Here is a 25,337-nt window from a genome sequence, read left to right as displayed (position 1 = left end):
TCCATAAATGACGTCACGCACCTATTTGTGACGATGTGTGACGAGGGGGGGGAGGTTGCGAAATGTGACGTCACATCGAAATGCGCAACTTTAAATAATTATAGACAACACGTTCTACTTAATTAAATAGACTTTTTAATAAATGTTTTCTCCTACAATATCAGTGCAGCGCCACATTATTTACTCACTACAGTGACAATAGTTTAAAGCGATTTGAAGCATGTTTTATTTTGGTGGGGCGGCAGAGCTTTGTGACGTCATATTTAACGGGGGGTCTGACTTTTTGTGACGCCGTGTGACGAGGGGGGGGGGGGTCAAAAATCGTCCAAAATCACGTGACGTCATTTATGGACGGCCCCCTATTAAAACTAAAAAAATATTTATCGAGGAGGGCACTCAGATGGACTCTTTGCTGCCTTTGCCCATGCCTGTAATAGCATTAGATTTTATAATAAAATCCCCCCAAACATTGTGAAAAGATTTCAAATTATTCACACCATATGTTGTTGTGGTGATGCTAACCTATTTATGGTGCACAGCTCCATGATTAGGGAATCATAATCGGGCATTGCCTGGGATTTTTGCCCAGGCAATGGCCGCCCCTCTTGTACGTATGCATCGTATGTAGCCAACCGTGCTCATGGGAGGTGCGGGAAATAGTGAAATATGTCTTGAGACTCACTGAGTCTCAAGACTTATTTCCAGGAAAGCCTTGCAAATGTTCACAGTACAGAGGAAGGCGGGGGGCAACGATTGCCCCATGCCTTTCTAAATTAAGTATTTTTCGAATAATTTAAAACATTTCAGGAGTTTGGACTATAAAGTCAACACAGTGGCCTCCACCTTCTTCAAATGACATCGCGGGATATTTAACGTCCACTGTGAATTTGCACGGCACGCATTGTAGGTTTGGCCTGGCATCCCACAGCGCACCACTCAGCATTCTGCTGCCACCGCCCACAAAACCTCCCCTAAACTTGAGCCTTATCTGGATCTGGCAAAAACGAAAAGGTGAGGGACCCTACCCCGTGGTGCGAGGATTGTCGAAACCCCCGCGTGTCATGGTGCCAACAGCATCGCTATCGCGCAAGCGATATCAACAACACGTCTGGGTTGCTCGAGTGTTCGTTCACCGCGTGACCGCATAGGTCAGCTCAGTGCATACTGCGTTGAGGGTTCTAATGTTTTAATCGGCAGCAGCGGTCACGATCTATCCAAGACGCTGGTTGATGCATGTAGGGAATCGTAATGGGGCATTGCCTGGGATTTTTCGCCCAGGCCACGCGCGCCCGTCTTCTACGTACGTACGTTGAACTGCTTTCGCGTCGTACGTAGCCAACCATGCTAAATCGGAGGTACTGGGGAAGGAAAACAAACTAAACACAAAAAGCACTTCAAAAAAAATGCATTTTCAATTTAGACGATTTAAAAGTGCACAGCTCCAGTGCCTTCCTAATATCGGGTGGAAGAGCGATCCAGAGGGCCGCATAATCACATCTGAAAGCGTGCGGTGCAGTGACCGTCTTTGTTTCGATGAGTGGCCAAAAGCCGCTGCGAGGTTGATGTGTCAGTCATTGGGGCTTTGTTGACCATACTTCCCCATGCTGATCAGTGAAGGGACGGCGGGGGGGGATGAAGGGGATGGTAAGACCGTTTTAGATCGCAATCGCAATTGATATTAGCCATGGCTGGGAATAATAACTCGGGTCACGGGGTTCATACGTCACGCAGTATGTTAGCCACTGTGCCACTGCGTCTCCCTGTAATACTTTTTGTACGTGATTTACAGCCCACAAAGTTAACCATAGCACGTGCAGTACACTTGTCCAATACGCGCAGTACTGCACTTAAAATGTTGGCATGATACAGACGCTTTACACATTTATGTACACTCCCATCTATTGCACTGATATTTTGATTAAGCCCCAGGCATCGTATAACATGCGACGGGACACGAGCCGTGATTCACCGCTCATAGTATGCTCAAGTGCACACTGATAACGAGGTCCCCCGAAGCCGCGTAGAAAAATAGATAGCGACGGCTTGGAATTGCCTGCATCGTAAAGTGTTCCTTTATAAATCCAATCTGTTGCTTGCGTTCTTTTGTGTGCTAAACTCAGGCATAGCCTTGGGGAATATTAAGCTGTTGCTTGTGTACGTGTACTTGTTATTGGGTAATGCCCATGACAGGCCATGGGCATGTTGTTGCATTATTACGTCTCGACGTTGTTTCACGGTCCGGTCAAGAGATTCGCTTTGTGCTTTGCCCAGCATGACAACTGGTGCCGTTAGCAAGCTGGGCGCAGATTCGTTTTCATTTGGGTTCCCTCTGCACGCGGGGTGGTGGGTATTAAGAAACGAAGAGTGATGGGTCACGTGGGTAGGTCCTGCAGGAAAAGAAGATGCGGAGAGAGTTAACAGAGCAATGGGTGAGAGGCACGGGCGAGAGTTTATCGCCGGTCAGGCTTTTGGCTGGATGCGGCCCTAGACCAAAGCGACACATCACAACGTCTTAGGCATTCACGTCACATGCCCCTTGCACGACATTACACAAGGAATGTAATGTCTTATTACGTAAAGGAATTTCCGAGTCATCTTGCGACGAGCGATTATATGCGTTACTGCTCGTGTGAGTCTTCCAGGCAGTGGTTCCAAACGTGTGGTCCCCAAAGCCACGTAACCGTTACAGAACACGATTTATTTAATTGTTACAAAACACAATATTTTTCTTTGCTGCGCGCTGGTCCGTGGAAATGTTTTGAAGGTTTGACAGTGGCCCAAGGGTCGCAAAAGGGGTTAGAAACAGCTGGTGTCAGAGTCAAAGCCACGCTGCATGCCAGGGATGAGATTGACTTCGATGAACGGTTCTTATTGTGTGAGCTGCGGTCAATTTCCCGTCATTTTCATCATTCAGCAACAAGTCGGTGACGAAAGCCCCGTTGCGCCAAACAGAGGGCCCACGTCCCACCAGATTGCAGTGCAGTAGCCTCCATGCTGGGGCAGCACATTGGCACATAATGTGAGTGAATGTTTCTGCGGGAGGGGAGGGGGTGGATGTAGTTATTTGTGTGAAAGAGTTCCTTTTGCATAAGTGCGTTTCCATACCTCGCTGCTCAACGTAAAACACCCGGTTCTGTCAGTGAACCTTTCCACCTCTCCACTTCCTTGCACACCACCCGCATCGCTCCACTCATCTCAGCAGTGTAGCGTGGAATTAATTGCGTGCACGCGTGTTGAACTTCTTTCACACCGTACGTAGCCAACCATGGTAATCGGAGGTGCGGGTGAAGGACAACAAATTAAACACAAAAAGCCGTTCTGAAGTAGTGAGTTTTCAATTTGAAAAAATATTACCCTGTCCCCGTCTAATTTGCTCCATACCATTGCCACTTTGTCCCGACGGCCCTGGTGCAGTTGTACCGACGGCACACTCAAGAGCTACGCCGCTGCCTCGCCTCTTCTCAGTGAGTCTTGAATTGTGTCACCAGTCCTAGTTCTGCATAGATCACGGCATAAACAATGTAACAATGTCTCGAGCGCTGGTTGTGTGTGTCGGGGAGCGGTTGTTCAGCGGTCAGTGCACTGCCCTCCGAACCCAGCGACCCGAGTTCGATTCCCGCTCACGGCCAACACCAGTGACGATTATCTGAACCGGTCCTGGGCCTCCCCTAGGTCAATTCAGCGTGAAATTAATCCCTGGTACGGGGGGGGATAAGGGTGGTAGGGTGTGGTGCTGGCCACCCAACCCCCCCCCCCCCCCCCATGTACCGTGCCGGCCTTCACATGTGCTCGCTAAGGGCACTTATAATATAAATCGTTTATTCACACTCTCACACTCAAGTGAGTCAGAGCAGCCGACATGCCGCAGCTGCGTACATCATTTTAGAAATACATGATAAAAAATAACGTAGGGGAAAGGTGGTAACGGCTACAACACATTGCCAAAGGGGTGGATAGGGAAAGGGGATGAGATGGTGCTGTTCTATACAATAGAATGCAAACGTAAATGGGTGTAGCCACCATCAAGAATTCGAGATTAATAACAATTTAAATAAAGCATGCGAACGATAAAGTGCTGGTCTCTGAGCAGAGACGTCCTACGTGGCAAGACATGGTCGTGTGGCCGCGAGCGCAAGTGATCATTTCTTTTGATTTTGGGCGGGAGCAATCGGTGTCAAACGTGGTCACGGTTCGATAAATTACGGGTGAAGGGGGACAAGTCGGCGACTCTGCAGGTCAACTCAAAAAAGTCTGTTGCAGGCTATACGGGGGGGTGACATCTATTTATCGTCTTTGTTTGTTGCACGCAGCAAGGGCAGCCTCAACAAGTCCACGATGAACGGGAGCTTGGAGCACATGGAGCAGCCGGACCCGGACGCCATCAAGATGTTCGTGGGGCAGGTGCCTCGCGCCTGGAGCGAGAAGGAGCTCAAGGAGATGTTCGAGTCGTTTGGCCCCGTCTACGAGATCAACGTCCTGCGCGACCGCACACAGAACCCGCCGCAGAGCAGAGGTCCAAACAACTCGGACGGGGCGGGAGGGGATGCGAGAGCGGGGCCCAGTCAGCCAGCGCCGCTGCTCTGCTGCTGCTGCTGTATCTCGGCCCTGCGTTATTTAAGGGGTTGGCGGGAATGTTTGCATCGCTTCGTAGCATCTTTGGTTGCAGTTACTTCATCGTGGACGTAGCGTTAACGCCGGGTTGCGTCTCGTTTTGTTCGGCGCGTAGTATTAGGAAGCCGCCGGAGCTACGCACTCATACATCTAGATTGAAAACTCATTTTTTTAGAGCTGCTTTTTGTGTTTGCTGTTTTTCCCGCCGCACCTCCGATTAGCACGGTTGGCTACATATCGTGTGCGAAATAAGGTCAACGTACACACAACGTTTCACCCCGCGTGCCTGGCGAGCGATTGCTCTTGTGTTTTTTTGGGCGGAGTGTGAATGCGTGCGTGCGTTGGGTCGGTGTGCCGGGCAGGCTGCTGTTTCGTGACCTTTTACACCCGCAAGTCGGCATTGGACGCCCAAAATGCCCTGCACAACATCAAGACTCTCCCTGGGGTGAGCGCTTTCGCCTCTCCGTCACCACAACTGGCACCAGCACCAGCAGCAGCTGCAGCAATAATCGTAACGACACTCCAAATTCTAACAATGTCAACGGTAACATAAATTAGCCATATTCATAGTTGAATTATATCGAAAACGAATTTCTCGTTTGAAAACGAATTTCTCGATTGAAAACGAATTTCTTGAGAGCTGCTTTTTGTGTTTAGTTTGCTGTCCTTCGCCCGCAACTCCGATTAGCGCCGTTGGCTACGTACGGTGCGAGAGAAGTTCAACGTACATGCTGACATGGACCATTGTTGGCTCCTCTGCATTTAGCAGTTCACCAGATGCCGTTTTCGCAATGATGGGTCGAAGTTGGTGGGCTTTAGGGCAGAGTTGGGATAGAGACTTTGAGAAAACCTTCTGCAACTTTTGTACCAAGATTCTGGATGATTTTGGAGGTGGAATCCCCAACGATGTGGACTCGTGGTCTTGGGAAATGAAGGGAGTGCGGATTGAGCACTATGACTCAGAAAGTGCAGTTTAAAATACTGTCTGCCAGACTCTCGTAAATACTACTGGAATGAGGTCAGTCATGGTGGGATTAGCCCACACGCACGATGGTGATGAAGATGATGATTATGTATAGATATTTAACTTTTTTTCTACAGTACGTAGTCAACCGTGGTAATCAAAGTTGCGGGCGAAGGACAGCAAACTAAACACAAAAAGCAGCTCTCAATAAATGCGTTTTGAATCTACAAATTCGTTTTCAAACTAGAAATTAGTTTTCAATCGATTCCTGCCAGCAGAATTTCTGGAGAAAAATTATAATAATCTCAAACTGTGGATTTTCGTGAATTGTGCCCATCGACTATTTAACAACAGTTACAAGAACGGTAACAAACCAACAGCAACTATAACCGGTGACTTATACAGTCTTTGCCAGAAAATACAACAACTTTATTTTTTAGCTAGAAACAATATAATCGTCAAATACATTACAAACAACAGCAACCACCACATTGCCAGCGCTAACAACGATGCCTACAGGAAGGCCAGTTAGACCACGATCTAGTGAGAATCAGCACTGGGATAAGTGCTAGGGATTCACTTGACCCTCCGGACCTTTGTTCTGTCCAGACGAAACATGGGCCTACATACACACATACGATTGTGTGTGTGTGTTTGCTCGACTCAACCTCAAAATGAGTACTTGCTTCGGTGTGCAAACATCACCACTGGGGAGACAAAGGCAGCCGGGCATAGTGCTGGCCACCCACCACCTCGTGTGCCGTGCTCGCGAATAGCGCTTGCCCCCAAAAGTCTATTAAGGCTATTCGGGGGATCTGTCTCTTTGTGTTTGGTTGCAGTGGTTCGTGCACGGTGCTGTGATAACAGCAATGTGAATTTGATTCCCAGACGCAGATTGCCATAAAATGTTAAACCGATTCTGAACTCCTCGTGAACTTCTCCTAGGTCGACTCAACCTTAAATGGGCACCTTGCGCTCTTTGTGTAAACACGGGCCCCTGGGGAGACAAATGCGGCCAGGCGTGTGGTTCTGGCCACATCACTCTGACGCGCCTTCGCACGAACCTTCGTAGGTGCTCACTAAGAGCACTTGTGTCCCTACAGTCCAATTGCTAAACGCATCTTGGAGGGGTTTTTTTTCTTCTTCTGTGTCGCTTGTGTTTGTTACTGTCATCAATATGAGCGTGCTTATGAGCTCAGGGATATGAGGAGCAGTGCCCGTGGTCATTAGTCTAGCCTGCAACCAGCGCTCTATTCCTGGCCATGCATCACAGCCCCGTGACAATTAGTTATCTGAACCTGACCTGGGCCTCCACTTTGTTGACTCGGCAAACAAAACATAGCGCTCGGTGCCCGTGTGTTAGCATCGGTTTTTGGTTAGACAGAGGCAGCTGGCCCTGGTAATGGTCCAAACATCGTCTCGTATGCCGTGTTATCCTTTAAAAACTAAAACTGAAAAGTTTAATACAGTTTTTTTTATTTTATTTTACCAGGTAAGGGCGCACTGAGATATACAGCGCATTTTCAGAAGCGACCTTGCTACCACAAATGATAGCTGAATGAAACGCCTTATCGCGCGGAAATGTATTGCAGCCAAATGTTCTAAACGCACGTCGATTCCAAATGTGGAGGGAAAAAACCGGAGGACCCGGAAAAAAATCCACGCGACTACGGGCAGGACGTGCAAACTCTAAATATACAGGCGTCGGGGTTGGGATCGAACCCACGACCTTCTGTATACCAGGCGAGGTAGTCAACATCTCGCCTACTGTGACGCCTTTGATAATCGGCCCTTCTGACGGTGCTGGCCCCGGTGGTTCGTTCGATGACTAACGGCAGAATCTTACGTTTTGTGTTCCCATCCCACGCAGATGCACCACCCAATTCAGATGAAGCCAGCTGACAGTGAAAAGTCAAATGGTGAGTGAAGAAGCCTGGCTCACGTGAAAATGCTTTCAAGAAGAAAGAAAAAAAGCAACGGAGTGCACTTACCTATCTAAAATCTGACGACTGTGCGTAAGGTCTTGCGTTGCCATTTCAAAACGTGAGCGGAATGCAGGACCTCCATTGATGCCTCTGAGCAACTGAACGGTCCGATGAGGTCGTAAATGTCTACACCCAAGTCAGCAGACGTTAGCTTTGAGTTAAAGCTGTAATTAGTTTTACAAACCTTATATCTTATCGCGTTATTGTCGGCTGTGGTACATTGCGACGTGCCGGCGTCGAACATTTTCATGTACGTATGTACATATGTCTGTACGTATGTATGTACATATGTATGTGTGTGCATATGTACGTTCATATGTACGCATGCATGTATGTATGTACTTATGCACATTAACATATGTACGCCTATACGTATGCATTCATGTGTGTGTCCTTCTATGTAAACGATATTGCGAGCGCTCTCTCGTGTACACCCGTGTTTGCATGAAATGCCCATTGTGAGGCTATAACCAAATCACCCGGAATGCCTCCTGATTTTGGCAGGTCTCGGAAAAAGGCTAATCAGGTTTTTGAGCCCGGATAGTGCTTAGATAGGTAGATCTAGATACCCCGCCTAATCGTCACATGATCCCCAGGCAGAGCCATCCCCTAGGGCACGGCAAATCGGGGCGACCGCCTCGGGCCCCGCGCTTTTGTGGGGCCCCCGTACTTCAACGTCACGGTGTCAGACGTAATACTTTTGGTTTAATTTTAAGGCGTCGGTGGAGTGGTGGGGGGTACACTGTAGGATTTGCCCCGGGCCTCGCACGCCCCCCCCCTTCTCCCCCCTATGGACGGCCCTGCACACAGGATCCACGCGCAGCGGAGAGACTTTTCATCTGAGAGATGTGACAATATCTCGGGCCTTTTCTCGGTGATTTGGTCTTAGGCTTTCCATCTGCACGACCAGTTGTTGAGCCTCCCCCATGTGTTCACGAGCCTCTGCATTCCACAAAACGTGCGTACTTGCGCCTCTGATTAGCCCCGCACCTCCCGATTGGCACGGTTGGCTACGTACGGTGCGAAAGAAGTTCAACATACATATATATGCCACCGTGCATGTCTCTGCGTGTACCACTATTTGTGAGTGTCCATGTGTTCTTCCTTCGGTGTGTGCTTATGTGTGTGCCGACTACGTACACCGGGAGTGGTAGTGCGGTGGTTCGCGCGCTTTGCTACGAACACGGCCAACCGAGTTCGATTCCCGCTCACAGCCAACATCGCAGACGGATATTTGAAGTGGTCTTGAATCTCCCCTGGTTTGGTTCAGCCTTAAGTGAATTTGCATCTCGACATATGTAACCATGATTGTATCCGAAGTCTGCACTGTATAACATCTGTACCGTTGCAAGAAGCCCATGAAATAAGTTAAATCTTTCTAATCTATCCAGCTGGTGCAGTAGACATCGGCACTGGGGAGACAAAGGCAGCCGGACGTGGTGCTGGCCAGTCACCACTTTGTGTGCTGATTTGGCCTTAATAGGTGCTCGCTAACTGCACTTAGTCTAACAGTCTGCTGAAGGCTACATGGGAGATCTTTGTCTTTGCTTTCGTATGTCTTTGCATGTGTCCTTGTGTGTTACGCTTTATATGTTCCCTGCTTGTCTGTCACTGATGACCTCATTAAGAGCTTCCTTTGAAGTGGGCGTTATTATCAAGAAATTCCCGTGTAGTTCACAAATGTCAACACCGTTCTTATTCAGGCTAATTTGAAAGCGGAATTAAAAATATATTTTAAAGTCAAACCACCTTGGCCATCAAATGAACTTTTGCGTGGTGCTCATCACTATTAGCAGTCCTAAGCCAGTGGTGAAAGTTCCACCTTCCTATGGCAGGGTCCATCAATCCAAACAGCAACTGCTGTGGATATCCCACACAGTAGAGGTGTGATGATGGTCCTAAGCCGGTCCCCAACCTTAATAAAAAAAAAATTACTTTTCTCGAATTTACAGACCATCGTTCCCCACATGATTCCCCACACGGAATGTTTTCTGGGTCGCTGGTAGACTGTGCAGTAGGTGGCACGTGGTGGCGGCATGTGACTCGCAGCCGCAGCCATAGTTTAGATGTATACTGGATGCGGTGTGCCGGCTGCGAAAAATATTTTGAGGATTAGCGACCTGGACAGATCTAGCTAAAATAAAGCCCTGAGCTTATCCGTGTGTCCATGTTTCTTTATGTCGGTGTTAGCGTCCGTGTCTGGGCAGCGGTAGCGGAGTTGTTGGGCGCACTGCGCTACGAACTCGGCAACCCAAATTCGATTTCCGCTCATGGCCAACACCAGTGACGTCATCGTCCCGAATGCCATGTTATTTATTTATAATATAGGTTTATTTTTTTGGGTTAGATCGCTTAAATATAAATGTGTCGTTAAACCCGCCACCACCAAACACAGCCAATTAGTAAGTTGTGAATGGTAAATGTTGTGGATTTGCTCTCCAACACACTGGTGTGCTGTACGGGTAACAAATTGGCATATTTTGTTTACGTGACAAACGTTACTAATTGGCTATGTCGGGTGGTGGTGGGTTTAAGAACACATTTATATTTACGAGATCTAACCCAAAAAAAACCTATATTATTGATGATATTGGTCGCGAAAGCCTACGTGTTAAAGTATTTATTTATATTTAGTGACTTGCCTTAGCATTTTCTCTAATTTTCACTCCCTATCCGTTTGTTTTGTAATAGTTTGCCGTTGTAACGTGTGGACCCCCGTGCCCATGCCGGACGCCTGTAAAAAAGAGCTTCATAGCTCATCGGATTCCTCCTCCAGTCGAAATAAACACTCTTGATTCTCTATCTTTCTCTCGCTGCGCCTCTGCTCCACAGAGGACCGGAAGCTGTTCATCGGGATGGTGTCCAAAAAGTGCAACGAGGGCGACGTGCGGGTCATGTTCTCTGCGTTCGGACACATCGAGGAGTGCCGCGTGCTGCGTGGACCGGACGGCCTCAGCCGGGGTGGGCCCCCTCCCTCCACCACCCCCCCTCCCTCCCCTCCCTCCCTCCCTCCCTCCTTTTTTTTCTTTTTATTAACGATCAGACGAGAAAGATGCTCGGTCTTTCGGCACTTTGCTTCGTTCATCACATCGGTTTTTTTTTGCTTATGTGCCCCCTTTTTTTAATCAATGATATAACACGGGTTTCCCGTGTAACATTAGTCCCATTGCGTGTTACTGTGTTCATAGACACCAACAAGAAACCCTCCCTCCCTTTCCCCCTCACTTTCCTCACCTCCCTCCTCCCTGGCCTCCATCCGTCCTTCCCTTTCCTCACCTCCCCCCCCCCATGTGACTGTCGTACTGCGAGGGTGCGAATCGCAATTCCGACGCGCTGCGTTAAGGGGAACAGGAACGGGACGCAACACCGGATTGCCACGTTCGGAAAGGGAAGCCTGATCCAAGAGATGTTTTCTGCCTTGGAATGTTTGAAACGGGGGCGTGTGTATATATTTTGCATCAATAAGTCACCGGTAAGTCACCGACCGTGATAGGAAGTTACCGCGACCTCTGAGCTTCCAAAAGGTCAACCGTTTGAAATTGTTCCGCCTCGGCGTGGCAGTTGAAACAACAATGGATTCGTCTCTTAAATCTCCCCCACCCTCCCCCTCCCAGTTCTCTGTCCACCCAGCAGGAGAAAGATGCGTTCACCGCAGTCACTCGATTGGCTGGTTGCATATAGTTTGGTAAAGTGTGGCTTTCCCATCTCCTCTTCCAAGATCTCTGGTCAGCGTGGAAGAGTAGGCCAACTACCCTCTAGAGGGGGCTCCTATAGAGCTCCCTCTAGTGGAGGCCCTTCCGCTAACAGTGGTGTGGGCAAGCAATCCACAGGGCTGCACCTTTGCATTTTTGTCAATATAATTGAACTTTTTGGGGCTTGTCGGTGCAGTATAGGCCTTATAATTAATCTGTATGGCATATGTGAACTAATTTGTGTCAGAGAATGGTCGCACAAGATATCTTTCACAAAACTTCTCCACCAAAATCCTTCCATAGGCATTTTCAATCGCATGCACATTCGGCGTTGGACTTTCCCACACACTCTAGAATGAGATGTTTGTTGCGTGACATTCAACCCCTTACAATTAATTCTCAGGTATAGAATGTAGCCAAATGAAATGCAAACCAAATGTAATACAGTGATACCCCGGTTTACGTCCAGGGGATGCGTTCCTGAAAGGGTGCGACGTCGAATATCGAAACGGCGTCAATCAAATTTCGATTTAAAGCTTTCGTGACAGCAGGGATTCATCTTCTTGGTTCTTTCGGTAAAGTAATGTAGAAGGGAAATAATAAAATAATAATAATGAAACATAATAAAATAATTCTCACGACGTTTCGGCCACAACGCAAGCAGCCGTCCTCAGGTGAAGAACAGGTCTGTCGGGAAGACAGCGTCTGAATGAAACACCACCACGCTTGGAGCGTATATTTAAGCTGGGTTGGAGGGGGAAGAGCGCCTTGACAAAATAATTTGCATAGCAAGAGGAATTTAGCATATTTATGTGAAATGCAGATATGGGATTAGTCAATCAAAGCGATGTGCAGGGCAGGTGGCGGAGGCGAAGGCTGAGAGGTGACGGATATCGAGAAACGACGGACGATGATGCTGTCAGCGACGTAAGCGTGCGGGCTGATGCGTCGCAAATAGGGTCGCGGTGTTAATAAAGCGTCGAAGTATTTGGGTAACGACATAAGAGGAGGAGATGTAAATCGGGGTGTTGCTGGACAATTCTACTTCTTTCGTACGGCCGATGTGGATGCAGAGCATCAACGACAATTTTGACATTCAGGTGGTCAAGCCAGACAACAACTGCGTCAGGAGCAGTTTGTTGAGCTTCTGTCATGAGTACGTTCCATCTTGGTGACTGAGCTGAGACCGTACAGACTCGTGTACTGAGTCAAATGGGGGAGCTACCCACATTCACACACGGGGTATTTGCGTGCTGCCGACTGAGTGCTTTGTCTGACCTCATAGCCGCCCGGACAGCTCAAAAGTTTAACTTTTCTCAAGAGTTTTTGTTTTGCGTGAATCGATTTTTTTTTATTTTCCCGGAGATCCATCGAGGCATTGTTAATCGTGATTTGTTTGTATTTCATTGAAGTTGATGCCTTTTGGTTCAGAAATCGTTTGAGAATATTTATTTTTAAACATATATATCAATAACACCGCTTTTGAAAGGATAAAAAAATATATTAAAAAAACATTACGCATATTAAAAATATATATAATAGACACCGTTTCAGGCAATGGGCGTTCTTCATCGTACATAAAGACCGCGAGAGTATTTCATGTTCTATGAAAAAAGGCAATTGCCCCAAAACATCGCCTATTATATTTTTCTTTTAAGGCATCGTTATCAACGGATGTGCTTGTGCGCCACTGCCAATGCAGCATCACCCAAAATACTTTCTTTTTATTTATTTCGTAGTGAGGAGGATAGCATAGAACGCAGTTTAAAGGGCTTTGTCAAGTCACTACTGGATGAAAGCCTCCCCACACTCGGTCCGTTGGGATGGTGGAGGGCGAGGGTTTGGGTTCTTTGACCATACTTCACCACAATGCGGGTTGGTAAGAGGAAGCCCGAGGACCATGAGAGAAACAAGAAACATTCGAGGTTTTGTCGCGTAAAATGGAAACACAACTACTCTTCTTCATGAACTTCATCTATGAATTTGCGAAAACAAAGTACGGGCCTTTTCTACACCTATCTTAAACTTAAATTCCAGAACCTGTCGCCGACATTGGAGATAATCGGCGATGTCCGTTTAGCCTTAACACAATTGTGTCTGAGGATTACATCAGATTGCTTTTGTTAAAAAAAAAACTACAGTCTTATTCACTTCTACAGTTGCCGGCAAATGTATTTTTTTTAATGCTTGCATTCATAGTTCATTAGTGGTTAAAAATATGACTCGAAATTGGAATTTAATTACACAATTTACATATTTGTTTGCTTCGTTATTATTATTGTTGCTTTGTAGCGTTGTTTGGCATCGCATGGTGGAAGTTTTGCCTAAATGTGTCAATATGGCTCAGAAGGGTTAATTAATGTTTTATTTAAATGTAGTTTTTTTAATTACATCTTTGTTTAAAAGTTATTTTGATGGGGGGGGGGGCAGGGGGGTTGCATCATATTTCATCAATTGTATTGCCTAGTAACATCTGGTGCATGAAGGCAAATGCGGTTTGTGTGATGTGTGAATCCAGATTATGCGCTAATTAAGACATATCGTGCACACACCTAGAATGATAAATTTCCGGTAATTATTGCCAACTTCCGACAATTTGATTACATTTTTTTGAGAAACTTCGTCAAGTTCATTTACATACACTTTGTACGGTAAACAACTGATTGTAAGTGACGGTGTTCAACACAGAATCACATTATTCCTGATCAGGCAAAGCACTCGTTTGTGACAAAAATCATCATCATCTTTGGCCATCATCAATCCACTGCTGGATGAAGGTCTCTCCAGGCTATTTTAAGTGACTGTGAAAACACAGGGCCTTATTGTTCACGATCATTTATAGCACCAATTTATTGTCTACAAACCATCATCATACATGATCAATCCACTGCCGAATGAATACGTCTGCAAGCCATTGCCATCTTATTGAAAGAAATTGGGATACAGTTCGTATCGTCGATGTGAGAAGGAACGGGGGTGAAACCCATACTGCTGAAGAACGGCATAGAAATAGACGTGGGGTGGAAATCTATTAACACAAAAGATTACTTTTCTCAAACGCATTCTAGTCTGCGTGCGTGTGTGTGTACACCGTACCTATAGAGTGGCGGTTGGCGCACTGAGCTACAGCTCCCGGCGAGCTGAATTCGATTCTCAGCCAGCAGTATTATCAACGTCAAGTGATATTGGCTGAGTGGGAGGTCACTCCTTCTCCTCCGCTGCCCCTGGGGCTCTGAGACTCCCCTTTCTCTCAGCCGACTCCTGCACCCTGTTCAGCTCCAGGCCAAGGGCCTTCCCCTTTCAATTTACTTCCATAGTACAGCTCTCTGCCCCTGTTCAAGTCCAGGCTCAGGAGATTCCTCTTTTTCCACTGCCTGTGACCGCCCGCCCCTTTCCCTTTGCAAAACTAAAAAGTAGGCATGACCAACTTTCACCAGGGTGCCCAGTTACCACCGTTGCGTACACCGAGTCCCTTGAGGCAACGGTTACATTTCGACACTACAAATCCCAGGTGTGTTTCGTCAGCGCGCTTCAGCGGTGTTTATTGCAGCAGTGGACCCAATGACATGTGGGGGAGATCCCCCCGAGGGCATCGATTCTCTCGAGTGCGGCCAAAGAGGGACCAACGTCAGGCAGCGGTGCTAGGTGGGTGAGTGAGTGGAGGGGGGGGGGATCATTTACTTTGATTGACAGATCAGGGTCAATGGTTCCGTGCAGATTTTTGTGGCCAAGTGTAAACTACCTCGAGCTTGGGAGTAATTCGGCGAGGAGCTCCGGACGACGTTTCCGGGCGCGCTGGAAGGGTCGGCGGCGCTTCAACAACGCCACCGCGGTCGCATCGGTAAACGGTGACGTCCCCTTGATATTCTTAGGTTTTTTCGGTAAAGTCACGTAGGTAAAAAATTAAAATTAAAATTAATAAAAGTAAAATAAAATAAAAATCACGATGTTTCGGAGGCAACACAAGCCTCCGTCTTCAGGTGGAACCGTCACAGCACTGTATCAAGTAAGATACATCGTGATTTTATTTTAATTTTACTTTTATTAATTTAAATTTTACATTTTTTACCTACGTGACTTTACCGAAAAAACCTAAGAATATGAATCCTTGCAGTCACGAAAGCTTCACTTCCCCTTGACTTAAAGCTTTCATGACTGGAGGAATTCATATCCTTTGGGTCTTTCGGTAAAGTCGCGTAAATAGGTTCAAAGAAAATAACGAGACTTTATTTTTTAAACTACGACGTTTCGATCGCAACACAAGCGGTCGTCATCTCTCCTGGTCTCGCCTGATGACGACCGCTGACGACCGCTTGTGTCGCGATCTAAACGTCGTAGTTTTTGTAATTTTTTGTTATTTTCTTTGAACTTATCTACGTGACTTTACCAGAAGACCCAAAGAATAGTGACTTCCCCTCCCCAAGGCACCGGGGTTGCTCATGCGGGAGGCGTGCTGCTTGCGCGCAGAGGCACAGAGACAAAATGTTTTGTCAGGCAGCCCATCGCATTGCCAGAATAGGCCACGAGATGCTGGATTGGTTTAAGCGGGGGCGTGGGGGGGTTGGGAGGGGGGGCGTGGGGGGGGCGTGGGGGGGGCGTGGGGGGGGCGTGGGGGGGGGCGTGGGGGGTTGGCGTGGGGGGGGGGGTGGCTGGACTCAGGCAAGCGCTCCTCCGAGCGAGGGTGGCGTCAGGAGAGTTAGCGGCTCGCTCGTGGCAGGTGACACCGCCGGGTCGGCTTCTTCGCTTCGGTGGAGGGCAGCGATTTTTTTTTTTTTGCACCGGACTCCGGGAAAGCGGAGTGTTGGTAGCAGGTTATGCTGCACGACGCCGGGGAGGCGGGGGGGGGGGCGGGGCGGGGGGGCGTAGGTTCGTGGTTTTGCCTCTCTGTCAATTTCCTTCCTTGCAAAGACACACGGTCCGGAGAGAAGGGCCGGAGGTAATTTTGATAGAGCCATGCCGGGCGAGGGAACCTATTGGTGAGGGATTTAGAGATTAGGTGATGGGTTTATAGAGACAGCGAGAGTTTAGAGACGTCCTTGAACTTTCTTCCCTCGGACCGGCGCCTCTCAAGTGTCGAGGTTTCCGATTGACAGCTGTGGAGATCGTTCGGAAAGTCACGCGCCCTCGCACATGGGTTTCTCACACGCAGCGGCTCAGTCTCTGCGTGATACACTAAAATACCACCTTCACGTAACCGGACTATGACGATGTGGTTCATGTTCGTGTAAAATAAGAGCGCGGTGTGCAAGTCGGCGATGGTGGCGATCTCCATCCCCACATTGTCACTGGCGGTTGTTTTCGTGCCGACGTTTGCGCTCAAAACGTGTTCCGCTGCATCTGTCCGGCGTCTTGAGGCGCGGGCGTAGTTAGGACGCCACCTCATTGTAATTGTCATTGCTGCTGTTGTTGTCGTTATTTGTTTCGTGTCCGTCCAGGTTGTGCTTTTGTAACGTTTTCCACGAGAGCCATGGCGTTGAATGCCATCAAGGCGATGCACCAATCCCAGACCATGGAGGTGAGTAAAGCGACGGCTCTACAACCGATATCCGTGACCTCGCCGGCACTCCCCAAACCCGCAAAGAGCACTCGTCAAAAAACCCTCCCTGACAGATTCCTAGACCTCATCACGCCCCCACAATCTGTCTACCTGGCCCTCTAACCCCTCGCCAAACTTCTTTAAATCCTTCCCCAATAAAACTCCCCGAATGCTCCACACGTAGACCTCCCGATGCAAAATAAAGTATAAAATCGCCTGCCTTTGTCATCGCGCCTTCACCACCGGTCCCCCACCACACCACACCCTCGCTACTCTCACCTTGCACTGAAGGCTCGCGGTAGAACCTTACGCAGCGTCACTCAAAATCTGCTTTAGACACCAAGTTCTCCAACTGTTACAGCCTCACGTCCGTTCTCTGCTGTCGCCCCTCGGTGTGGAACTCTCTTATCCCTTTGCACATCGGCAACATAAATGCACTCTGACTTTCAAGAAACATCTAAAGGCCTAACTGTTGGGTCAGCCTTTCGAGCAGCCCTGGCTTTGGCTACACGCCTCTGAGTTGTTGACTTGTGTGAAAGATCTGGCGCATTATAAAATTCACGATTATTATTAAACACGTTCGGTCTCCAAGTCTGACACGACACCATGAGTTCTCTCGGCCTCCTCAATTCCTCTCAATGTGACCTGACCTCCGTGCACGTCCAAAGTCTCCCCACATCCCATCAACGTCTTGCCACGCCTCGGCACTTTCAAGGCCGTAGTTGTCTCTTTTAAGTTGAGTGAAACCTCTGTTGTCGTACAACCGCGGGGGTTATTTGACAGCGCTTAGCCATGCTGGCGATTATGGATTCATAAAGATGGGGAGCATAGATGTGGGAGAATAATGGTCTCGTACACCGGCCCACCACGTATATCCACCCTTCCAAGCGGTATCCGGGCCCAAAATGCCTGCTTAGCTTCCCGCACCTCCGATTAGCACGCTTGGCTACGTACGGTGCGACAGAAGTTCAACCTTTCGTGCATACGCATACTGAAAACCGCCATTGATGGTCGCGTGTTAATTAAAATAGTGCCCGTGTTTATTGGGTAAGGTGGAGCATTGGCGTTTATAGGGATGCTTTGCATCGGCATTTCAAAGCGCCTTACACGCACTCCTCATCTCCACCGTTCCAGTGTCCCACTGCGGTCCAGGCCTGCATCATCAGGTCTTCTTCTACATGCAGCCGTTTTCTTACTCCTGCGTTGGTCACTCTCCGAGGCCAGTCGAGGATGCAGAATCATTCTGTCGAAATGCATTTCAAATGCCAATCTAGTCGCGACGGATTCCCGGCCACGTGCTAACAAGGGTGGCGAGTGATATCTGAACCGATCCTGAGGCCCTCCGCCTTCGCCAACCTGCACTGACCAGCGCAGTGAGGTCAAACAGACCACCAACACTAACACACGGCATGGGTGAGGCATCCATCCAATGGCGGATCGACAAAATGCCTGTAAATAATAAAATATTAAGAATAATTCATTGCTTCATTCCAATTATTATTGTGCTGGGAATCACGTACATTTTCTCGTATTTTATTATAAATTTTATCAATCATGATTACCATAATCATATCTCGCTTAGCAACCCAAACGCTCGACTGCAACGCGAGACGTTCTACCCCCCCGCAAATGACGTCATTGCCTGGTCATTTACCTGGTCAAATGACGTCATTGCCTGGTCATTTACATGGCCAAATTACGTCGTTGCCTGGTCATTTTCCGCCGGCCTCGTCGTAATGGCCCTCCACTTCCACGCAGGGCTGCTCGGCACCGCTCGTCGTCAAGTTCGCCGACACGCAGAAGGACAAGGAGCACAAAAGGCTGCAGCAGCAGATCTCGCAGCAGATGCAGCAACTCAACGCCTGGGGTGGCATGGCCGGCATGGGTGCACTGGCACCGCAGTACCTGGCGGTGAGTGGGCGCGCGACCAACTGCCGTCCCTGTTTGGTCGACCTCCCTGCCCCTGTTCAATTCCCCAGGCTCAAGGCCCCCCTCCCCTGTTCCTCCGCCGGTGAACGGCCGTCCCCTCTTTGTGAAATAAATGCGCCCCAGCCTGGCGCGTGGCGTGTTGAGATACGGTCAGATTGAGACTGTATCTGAATCCAGTTTGTGTGCTGTAAAACCGATGTAGGCAAAATGCGGAGGACGTGGATCGGGGACATTCTCAGTTGTGAAAGCGAGAGGGACGGACGTTCCCGAAAGGAAGGATGTTGGGAATGAGGAGCTCGGTATCAGTTCAGGATCTAGGGAGTTGAGCCGAGGACCTTCTATTGGGCAGAGGCCTCAAGAGAAAGAAGTTGTGTGCAGGGAGCGAGGCACGCAGACGCTTTGCATACAGGGACATTCGGTACGCACGCACGCACACACAGGGGTGCACGGACACACGCGTGCAGATGTGCGTCATTATATGCAGTGCCAACTTTGAAGAGTGATATTGGCAGATTGATGGTTCAGCAGCTGTTCTGTCGAAATACTGGAACGCCGTAGCACTAAACTTGAAAACTATTGATGATTTAAGACCTTTTGAAGTAAATTAAAACGCGCCAAGTGAAACTCATCTCGTTTGTCATCCTATAATCCATGAACCCCTGTAGCCCCCCACCCCCCCCCCCCGGGGGACATTCTACAGCCACACTCTGCCACGAGCTCTTAGGTGAATGTTTCCGCGAACCCCGATTTGCGTACACAAATGCATTCGGCGATAATCGCGGCGGCGTCGGCGGCGCACTAGGACGAATAGCAGAGAACTCGACGCATTCGTCAATTTAACGCTGCCTTACAAAAAAGACAAAGTATTCACTAGGCGACGTTCTTTGGGGACAATGCTCCTTCTTCACAGCACGCGGGGGGGGCAAGAGAGGTGGGTGGCTAAGAGTGGCCTCTCTGTGTGCCGTGAAGAATGGCCATTTGCCCAAAACGTCGCCCCTTATTCATACATTTTCATTTATTGTACGAATTTGGTTGAGTGTGTGGAATTCCCGGTCCACGGACTCGCATCACAGGACAACTTGCCGTTTTCTATTGAGTCTTGGACTTGACATATTTACTCATCTAAACAAATACACGCTGAAGCTTCTTCCGTGCCCAAAACAACGACATTGCTCCTCATCCCAACTTTCTTATGTTCATGTACAAGGAAGATTGTGATAAAATAAAATATTTAAACCACAGCTTCACAATGCCAGACGAGATCGGAACTTCCAAATGCGACATCGCGATCTTGCAATCCGCCAGGACGGAGACGAGAGGTCAGGCGAGCTCCGCTTGAATCGACTGTGGCCAAATCCCACCGTAATTGCGGCCCATATCCTTCCGTCTCCGAAGCCAACACGCCGTGTTTGGGCCTGGGTAACAATGAGAATGCTTTGGCGTTCGCGCCATTCTTGCAGCGCCAAGGCTGCACACGACGACAGCAGCTACGTTGCACGCAGTCTGTTGTCGTCTCACGCAGTGTGTGCAGCGACGTTGCCACGTCCTTCCCCGATTGAGTATTTTCATCTGAGTTCACTTAGGGGACATGTACGTTTGACGTCAATGGCCGCCGTCAAGCTCGTAGGCTCTCATGGATGTTATTATTTATAACCCAGTGAAAATTTTAATTGATTTTTCATATGCGGCAAAGCAAGTGTAATTTTTCAGTTGTAGTTTTTTTGCGTAAAATGAACACACCTGGAATATGCCCGTTCTTGTTTTATTTTTTTAATAGCTTTGGGTCATGCATGCTGTGAGAGAGTCCCTCTGTCTCTATGTTTCAGAAATAAAACCACCACACACGCACATCGAACAAAGACGGTCACTGCATCGCGCGCTTTCAGATGCGCTTCTGCGGCCGTCTGGAACGCTCTTCCTTCCAATATTAGGAAGCCACTGGAGCTATGCACTTTTAAATATACATTGAAAACTCATTTCTTTAGAACTGCTTTTTGTGCTTAGTTGTCCGATAAACATGGTTGGCTATGTACGGTGCAAAAGAAGTTCAACATACACACACTCCCAGAATCCTGAATACCAGCATCCAGTCACTAAATCTTATCCCTTCCCTGTCTCGCCCGCTGCCTTCCCTCTCTGTGCGCACTCAGCTTTACCTGCAGCTTCTGCAGGCAGCCGCTACAGGAAATCTGGGAGCCTACGGGAGCCTCCAGCAGATGGCCGGTGAGCGGGGAATCACACACACACAATTAGCACGGTTGGTTATGTACGGTGCGAAATAAGTTCAGCATGCATACATACTTAAGCGATGTCAGGATAGGTGCACTGTGAGGCCACGTGACATGGCAGAGGCTCATTAGCAGCATGGTTATGCCACCTATTCAGGTTTTTTTGGATAGCACGTTTGACTGGCTGATGCAGCAACTGTGCTTCCAATCGTGGCAACCTGCTCCACTGTACGAAACTCGACACTGCTCATTTGCCTTACTCCCTGCCACTGCTCGTTGCCCCATTTGTTTGTCTCTCTCACTTCTGCTGTCGTTGCACGAGGGCAGAAACTTAGCAAATGCCCAGTAGCAGCTTGCATGAGCCTCAGGGTCTGCGGCCCCGTCTACGATTTCAACGTTCTATTTCTGCAGCTCGCGGAGTGCCCACTTCGGCCCTCGTGTGAACTTACACAAAAGCCACTTGGATATTTAGTAATTGGCATATCCACAAACGTACGTGTGTTTGCGTGTCAGACTCAAATGTCGTGAGGAGTGGTAGTGCAGGCGGTTACCGCACTGCGTTACGAACCCAGCGATCCGGGTTCGATTCCTTCTCACAGTCAACATCAGTGACGATCATCTGAACTAGTTCAGGGCCTTCCGTAAGTCGACTCAACCTCAAATGAGTACAAAGGCGGCCGGGCGTGGCGCTGGCCGACCACCCCCTCGTGTGCCATGACGGCCTTCATAGGCGCTACGCGCTAGCAGGAGTTCTACTCTACATGTACTCTACAGAAAAAGAGAAAAAAATCCGAAAAGTGTTCAAAAAAACGTGGAGAGGTTCATACTTGGATTATAGAACATGCCCCAAGTGAGAAACGTTAGTGAGCTTGGGACGGGACACAAGTCGCTGTAGATGGCACGATGGCCTGGTGGTTAAGACTGTCGACGGAGTGGGAGCCAAAGGAGGGATGGTGTCTGACTCGTTGCCCGCCTCGGAGGTGGAGCGATGGAGCCAGCTCGTGTGCGGCTGGTCGATGGGTTTTTTAGATCACGTGACTGTGTCAGATGGCGACGGCTCGCGGAGGCCTGCGTATGATCAGCAAAGGGACTAACAGACGGTATTAAACTTGGCAGATCATGCGCTTACATCGCAACCTATGAAGTCGAGATGACTGCGCTTGCTAATTTAGGTTCATTTCTGCAGTCGGGACTTGGTCTAGGATTGAAGCACGTGAAGGTCTGTTTTCACGCCGTCTGATACAGCGGACGACACGCTGGGGCGACACCGGCTCCTGCCAAAATAACCCTGCGGCTGCGATCAGGAATGAAAATGTTTGACTCTGCAAAACTGGCTCTGTATCAAGCACACAAACCGCTAAGCTCTGCCCAGCCGCTGTAAACAATAAATACATTGATGCAAGAGCATGGGCGCATACGCAGGCTTAAGCTGTTGGAGCACTGACGCAGCGTTCGCAGCTTGCAGGGATCTATTGCTCATACCAACGGTTGTCAGAAGCACCGAGCCAGCTGTCATCAGGTCCGAAGGCCACGTTGACATTCGTATGGTGGCAGAGTCGTTTGGAGGGACGTCTCGCATCGCAGTCGAGTGTATCGGTTGATAAGCGAGATTCTACGGTGGTAACATTTGAGTTTTTTTTTAATACAAGAAAATTGTCAATGAGATTCCCTGCACAATAATTATTGGAATTAACAATTCATTATTATAAATATTTAATTATTTACAGCCATTTTGTCGATACGCCGCTGGATGAGTGCCTCCCCCATGCCGTGTGTTGGTGGTGGGGGTCTGTTGGACCTCACTGCTCTGGTCAGCGCAGGTCGGCGAAGGTGGAGGGCCCAGGATCGGTTCAGATATCACTCGCCACCGATGCTAGCCCATGACCACCGATGCTAGCCCATGGCCGGGATTCTGTCACTGGTCGGCTAGATGCAAAGCACGTCACACAAACAACTGCACGACCAATCCATCTCCCCCCCCATTATGCATGTTGACGTTTAGGGCACAGAGCTAACTTCGTTTTTTTTCACCTGGCATCCGTCCCCTCTCTTGAGTGGGTTCTTCCTTTCTCTGTCCACTCGCTCCTGTCCTGGGCCATTTCCACATCCATTCCACATCCCTTCACATTCTGGTTCACAGTTTCAAACCTCTCTTTGTCTTTGTCCGCCTCTCTGTCTCCACCCGAGTGCCTCCTCGTTCGTGACCTTTCTTCACCCGGTGGTGTCCCTCGATTCTCACAACGTCGCCATCTGAGGAGTCAACGTCCCGTTAGATTGCGTGAGAACATGCAGCTCTCTTTCCCTTCTCCATCACATCTTCATTTGTGACACGATCCAGTCTTGTGATCCTTGCAATCATTCATGGCCTTGCACAACACCGCTGGCAAATGGTATCTGAACCCCATCTGAGCCTCGAATGCGTCACCTCGGCCTAAATTGAATACCCAGTAAACATCATCATAGCCAGTAAAGCCAGTCAGGCATGCACGACTCTGGCCATGTTTCTCACTGAATATTTTCCAGGTCGCTGTGTGTGTGTGTATCGGTATCTGTGCGCGCATGTCTACGTGTGAATATTTGTGTGTGTGTGTGTCCCTACACATCTCGTAACCGCAGCCAGAGCGAGAGGTATGCTTATTTGTGGTGTGCCGGTTGCGGAAATGTTTCCCGGGTCGCTGACCCAGACAGACCCAGCTAAAATTATCCAATGGTTCTGGCGTGTTCTTCGTCCCTATTGAGTGCCATATAAAACTTTCCGCAACATACTCAACCATTACATGAGCAATCCGTGTGTTTGTTTGCGCGCACTAAAGTCTTGTGGGGAGCGGTAGCGTAACGGTTAGCGCGCTGCGCTACGAACCCGGTGACCAGGGTTCGATTCCCGCTCACGGCCAACAACGGTGACGATTATCTGTATTCGTCCTGGGCCTTCCCTAGGTCGACTCAGCCTCAAAACAAGTACCTGGTGCAGTGTGTAAACATCAGCACTCGGGAGACAAAGGCGGCCGAGCGTGGTGCCGCCCACCCGCCCCCTCGTGTTGCCGTGCCAGCCTTCATAGGTGCTCTCCAACAGCGATTGCCCCAACAGTCTGCTAAGGCCATACGGGGGTATCTTTGTCTCTGGCTCTGCATTAAGGTCTCAACGCCATTCAGCTGCAGAACCTCTTGGCTTTGGCAGCAGCAGCTGCGTCACAGTCTCCCGGCTCGGGGTCCTCGGGCGGCGGACTCGGCTCGTCCACGGGTGGCCTCGGCGCTCTCGGAGGTGCCGGTAAGAAACGCACTCAGCATACCGGGTGCTGAAAAAAAAAAGATGTAACACTTCTGATAATTTGCAACACCACGAGAAATGAGGCCCTCCGGGCTCTGGAGACCACCTGGAGAAGATTCCAGGCACGTGTTGACAATGATGGCGAACAAGTGGGAGACTCTTTGACTTTTTAAAGCTATTAACATTACAATGGTTATCAAGCTACAGTGTATTATGCGTTCCTTTTCCATTAAAAACGATCGTCCCATTTAAGTGTTCTTTGAAGCACCCTGTATTATCGACTCATATCTCTGTACGCAGGTGTAATATCTGTGTGCAAAGGGTGCCTTATGTATCGCAACGCTAAACCTGAATATGATGGTAATTGGGCCCAGGTCTGCCCCACACTCAGCACCAATGGGTCCCGGTGAGACGAGTCCCACAGCGGTGGTTTGCTCCGAAACACTGAGGCAGCAGTGACACTGCGGTGGATTTGACACCGGGAGAGTGGCACGGTGCGGTAAGGCTTGGCACGACGCGCTGGCGGCGGTGGTGCACACAGCTCAGAAGCCCCGGCGCTCGGCTCGATGGCTAAGGATGCATAAATTCTGCGTGAGCGAGTCCTTTGATTGTGAGTGAATATTTTCAACGCAGCGTCCCCCCCCCCCGGCCCCCCCCCAGACCCCGCGTGTGGCCTGCTTTTTTTGTTTCGTTGGTAATGCGTCTGTCCTTTTGTGTGTATGCACAGAGTGCACCATGGGAGTGGGGGTGTCTTTGGTCTTCCGCGTGCCTGTGTGCATATGGGAGCGGTAGTGTAGCGGGTAGCGCCACGCTGCGCTACGAACCCGGCGACCCGGGCTCCTGTCACGCTCACGGCCAATACCGGTGACGATTATCTGAACCGGTCCTGGGCCTCTCCTAGGTCGACTCGGCCTCAAATGAGTACCTGGTGCGATGTGTAAACATCGCCATGAGGGAGACAAAGGCGGCCGGGCACGGTGTTGCCCACCCACCCCACGTGGTGTGCCGGCCTTCATAGGTGCTGACTAACAACATTTGCCCCAATAGCCTATTATACGGGGAAACTTTGACTTTTTTACGTGTGTGTGTGTGCGTTTGTGTGTGTGCAAGCTTGATGGGAGGTG

At 49.2% G+C, this 25,337-nt stretch overlaps 1 protein-coding gene across 5 annotated transcripts in view; it reads left to right on the top strand.

Annotated features, from left to right (window-relative positions):
• CELF2 (CUGBP Elav-like family member 2) overlaps positions 1 to 25,337 on the top strand; it is a 159,980-nt gene that overhangs the window by 119,834 nt on the left and 14,809 nt on the right. For all 5 annotated transcript variants that reach the window (XM_078856527.1, XM_078856524.1, XM_078856525.1 and 2 more), the window contains 8 exons: positions 4,311 to 4,513; positions 4,974 to 5,056; positions 7,446 to 7,494; positions 10,393 to 10,521; positions 16,688 to 16,767; positions 18,547 to 18,699; positions 20,868 to 20,940; positions 24,082 to 24,213. In XM_078856527.1, coding sequence (XP_078712653.1) covers positions 4,311 to 4,513; positions 4,974 to 5,056; positions 7,446 to 7,494; positions 10,393 to 10,521; positions 16,688 to 16,767; positions 18,547 to 18,699; positions 20,868 to 20,940; positions 24,082 to 24,213 — 902 coding nt within the window. The remainder of the gene's footprint in view (positions 1 to 4,310; positions 4,514 to 4,973; positions 5,057 to 7,445; positions 7,495 to 10,392; positions 10,522 to 16,687; positions 16,768 to 18,546; positions 18,700 to 20,867; positions 20,941 to 24,081; positions 24,214 to 25,337) is intronic.

This window comes from Lampetra fluviatilis, chromosome 5 (assembly GCF_964198595.1).
Source record: "Lampetra fluviatilis chromosome 5, kcLamFluv1.1, whole genome shotgun sequence".
In the NCBI taxonomy this organism is placed as follows: domain Eukaryota; kingdom Metazoa; phylum Chordata; class Hyperoartia; order Petromyzontiformes; family Petromyzontidae; genus Lampetra; species Lampetra fluviatilis.
This window is presented reverse-complemented; position numbering and strand designations above follow the sequence as displayed.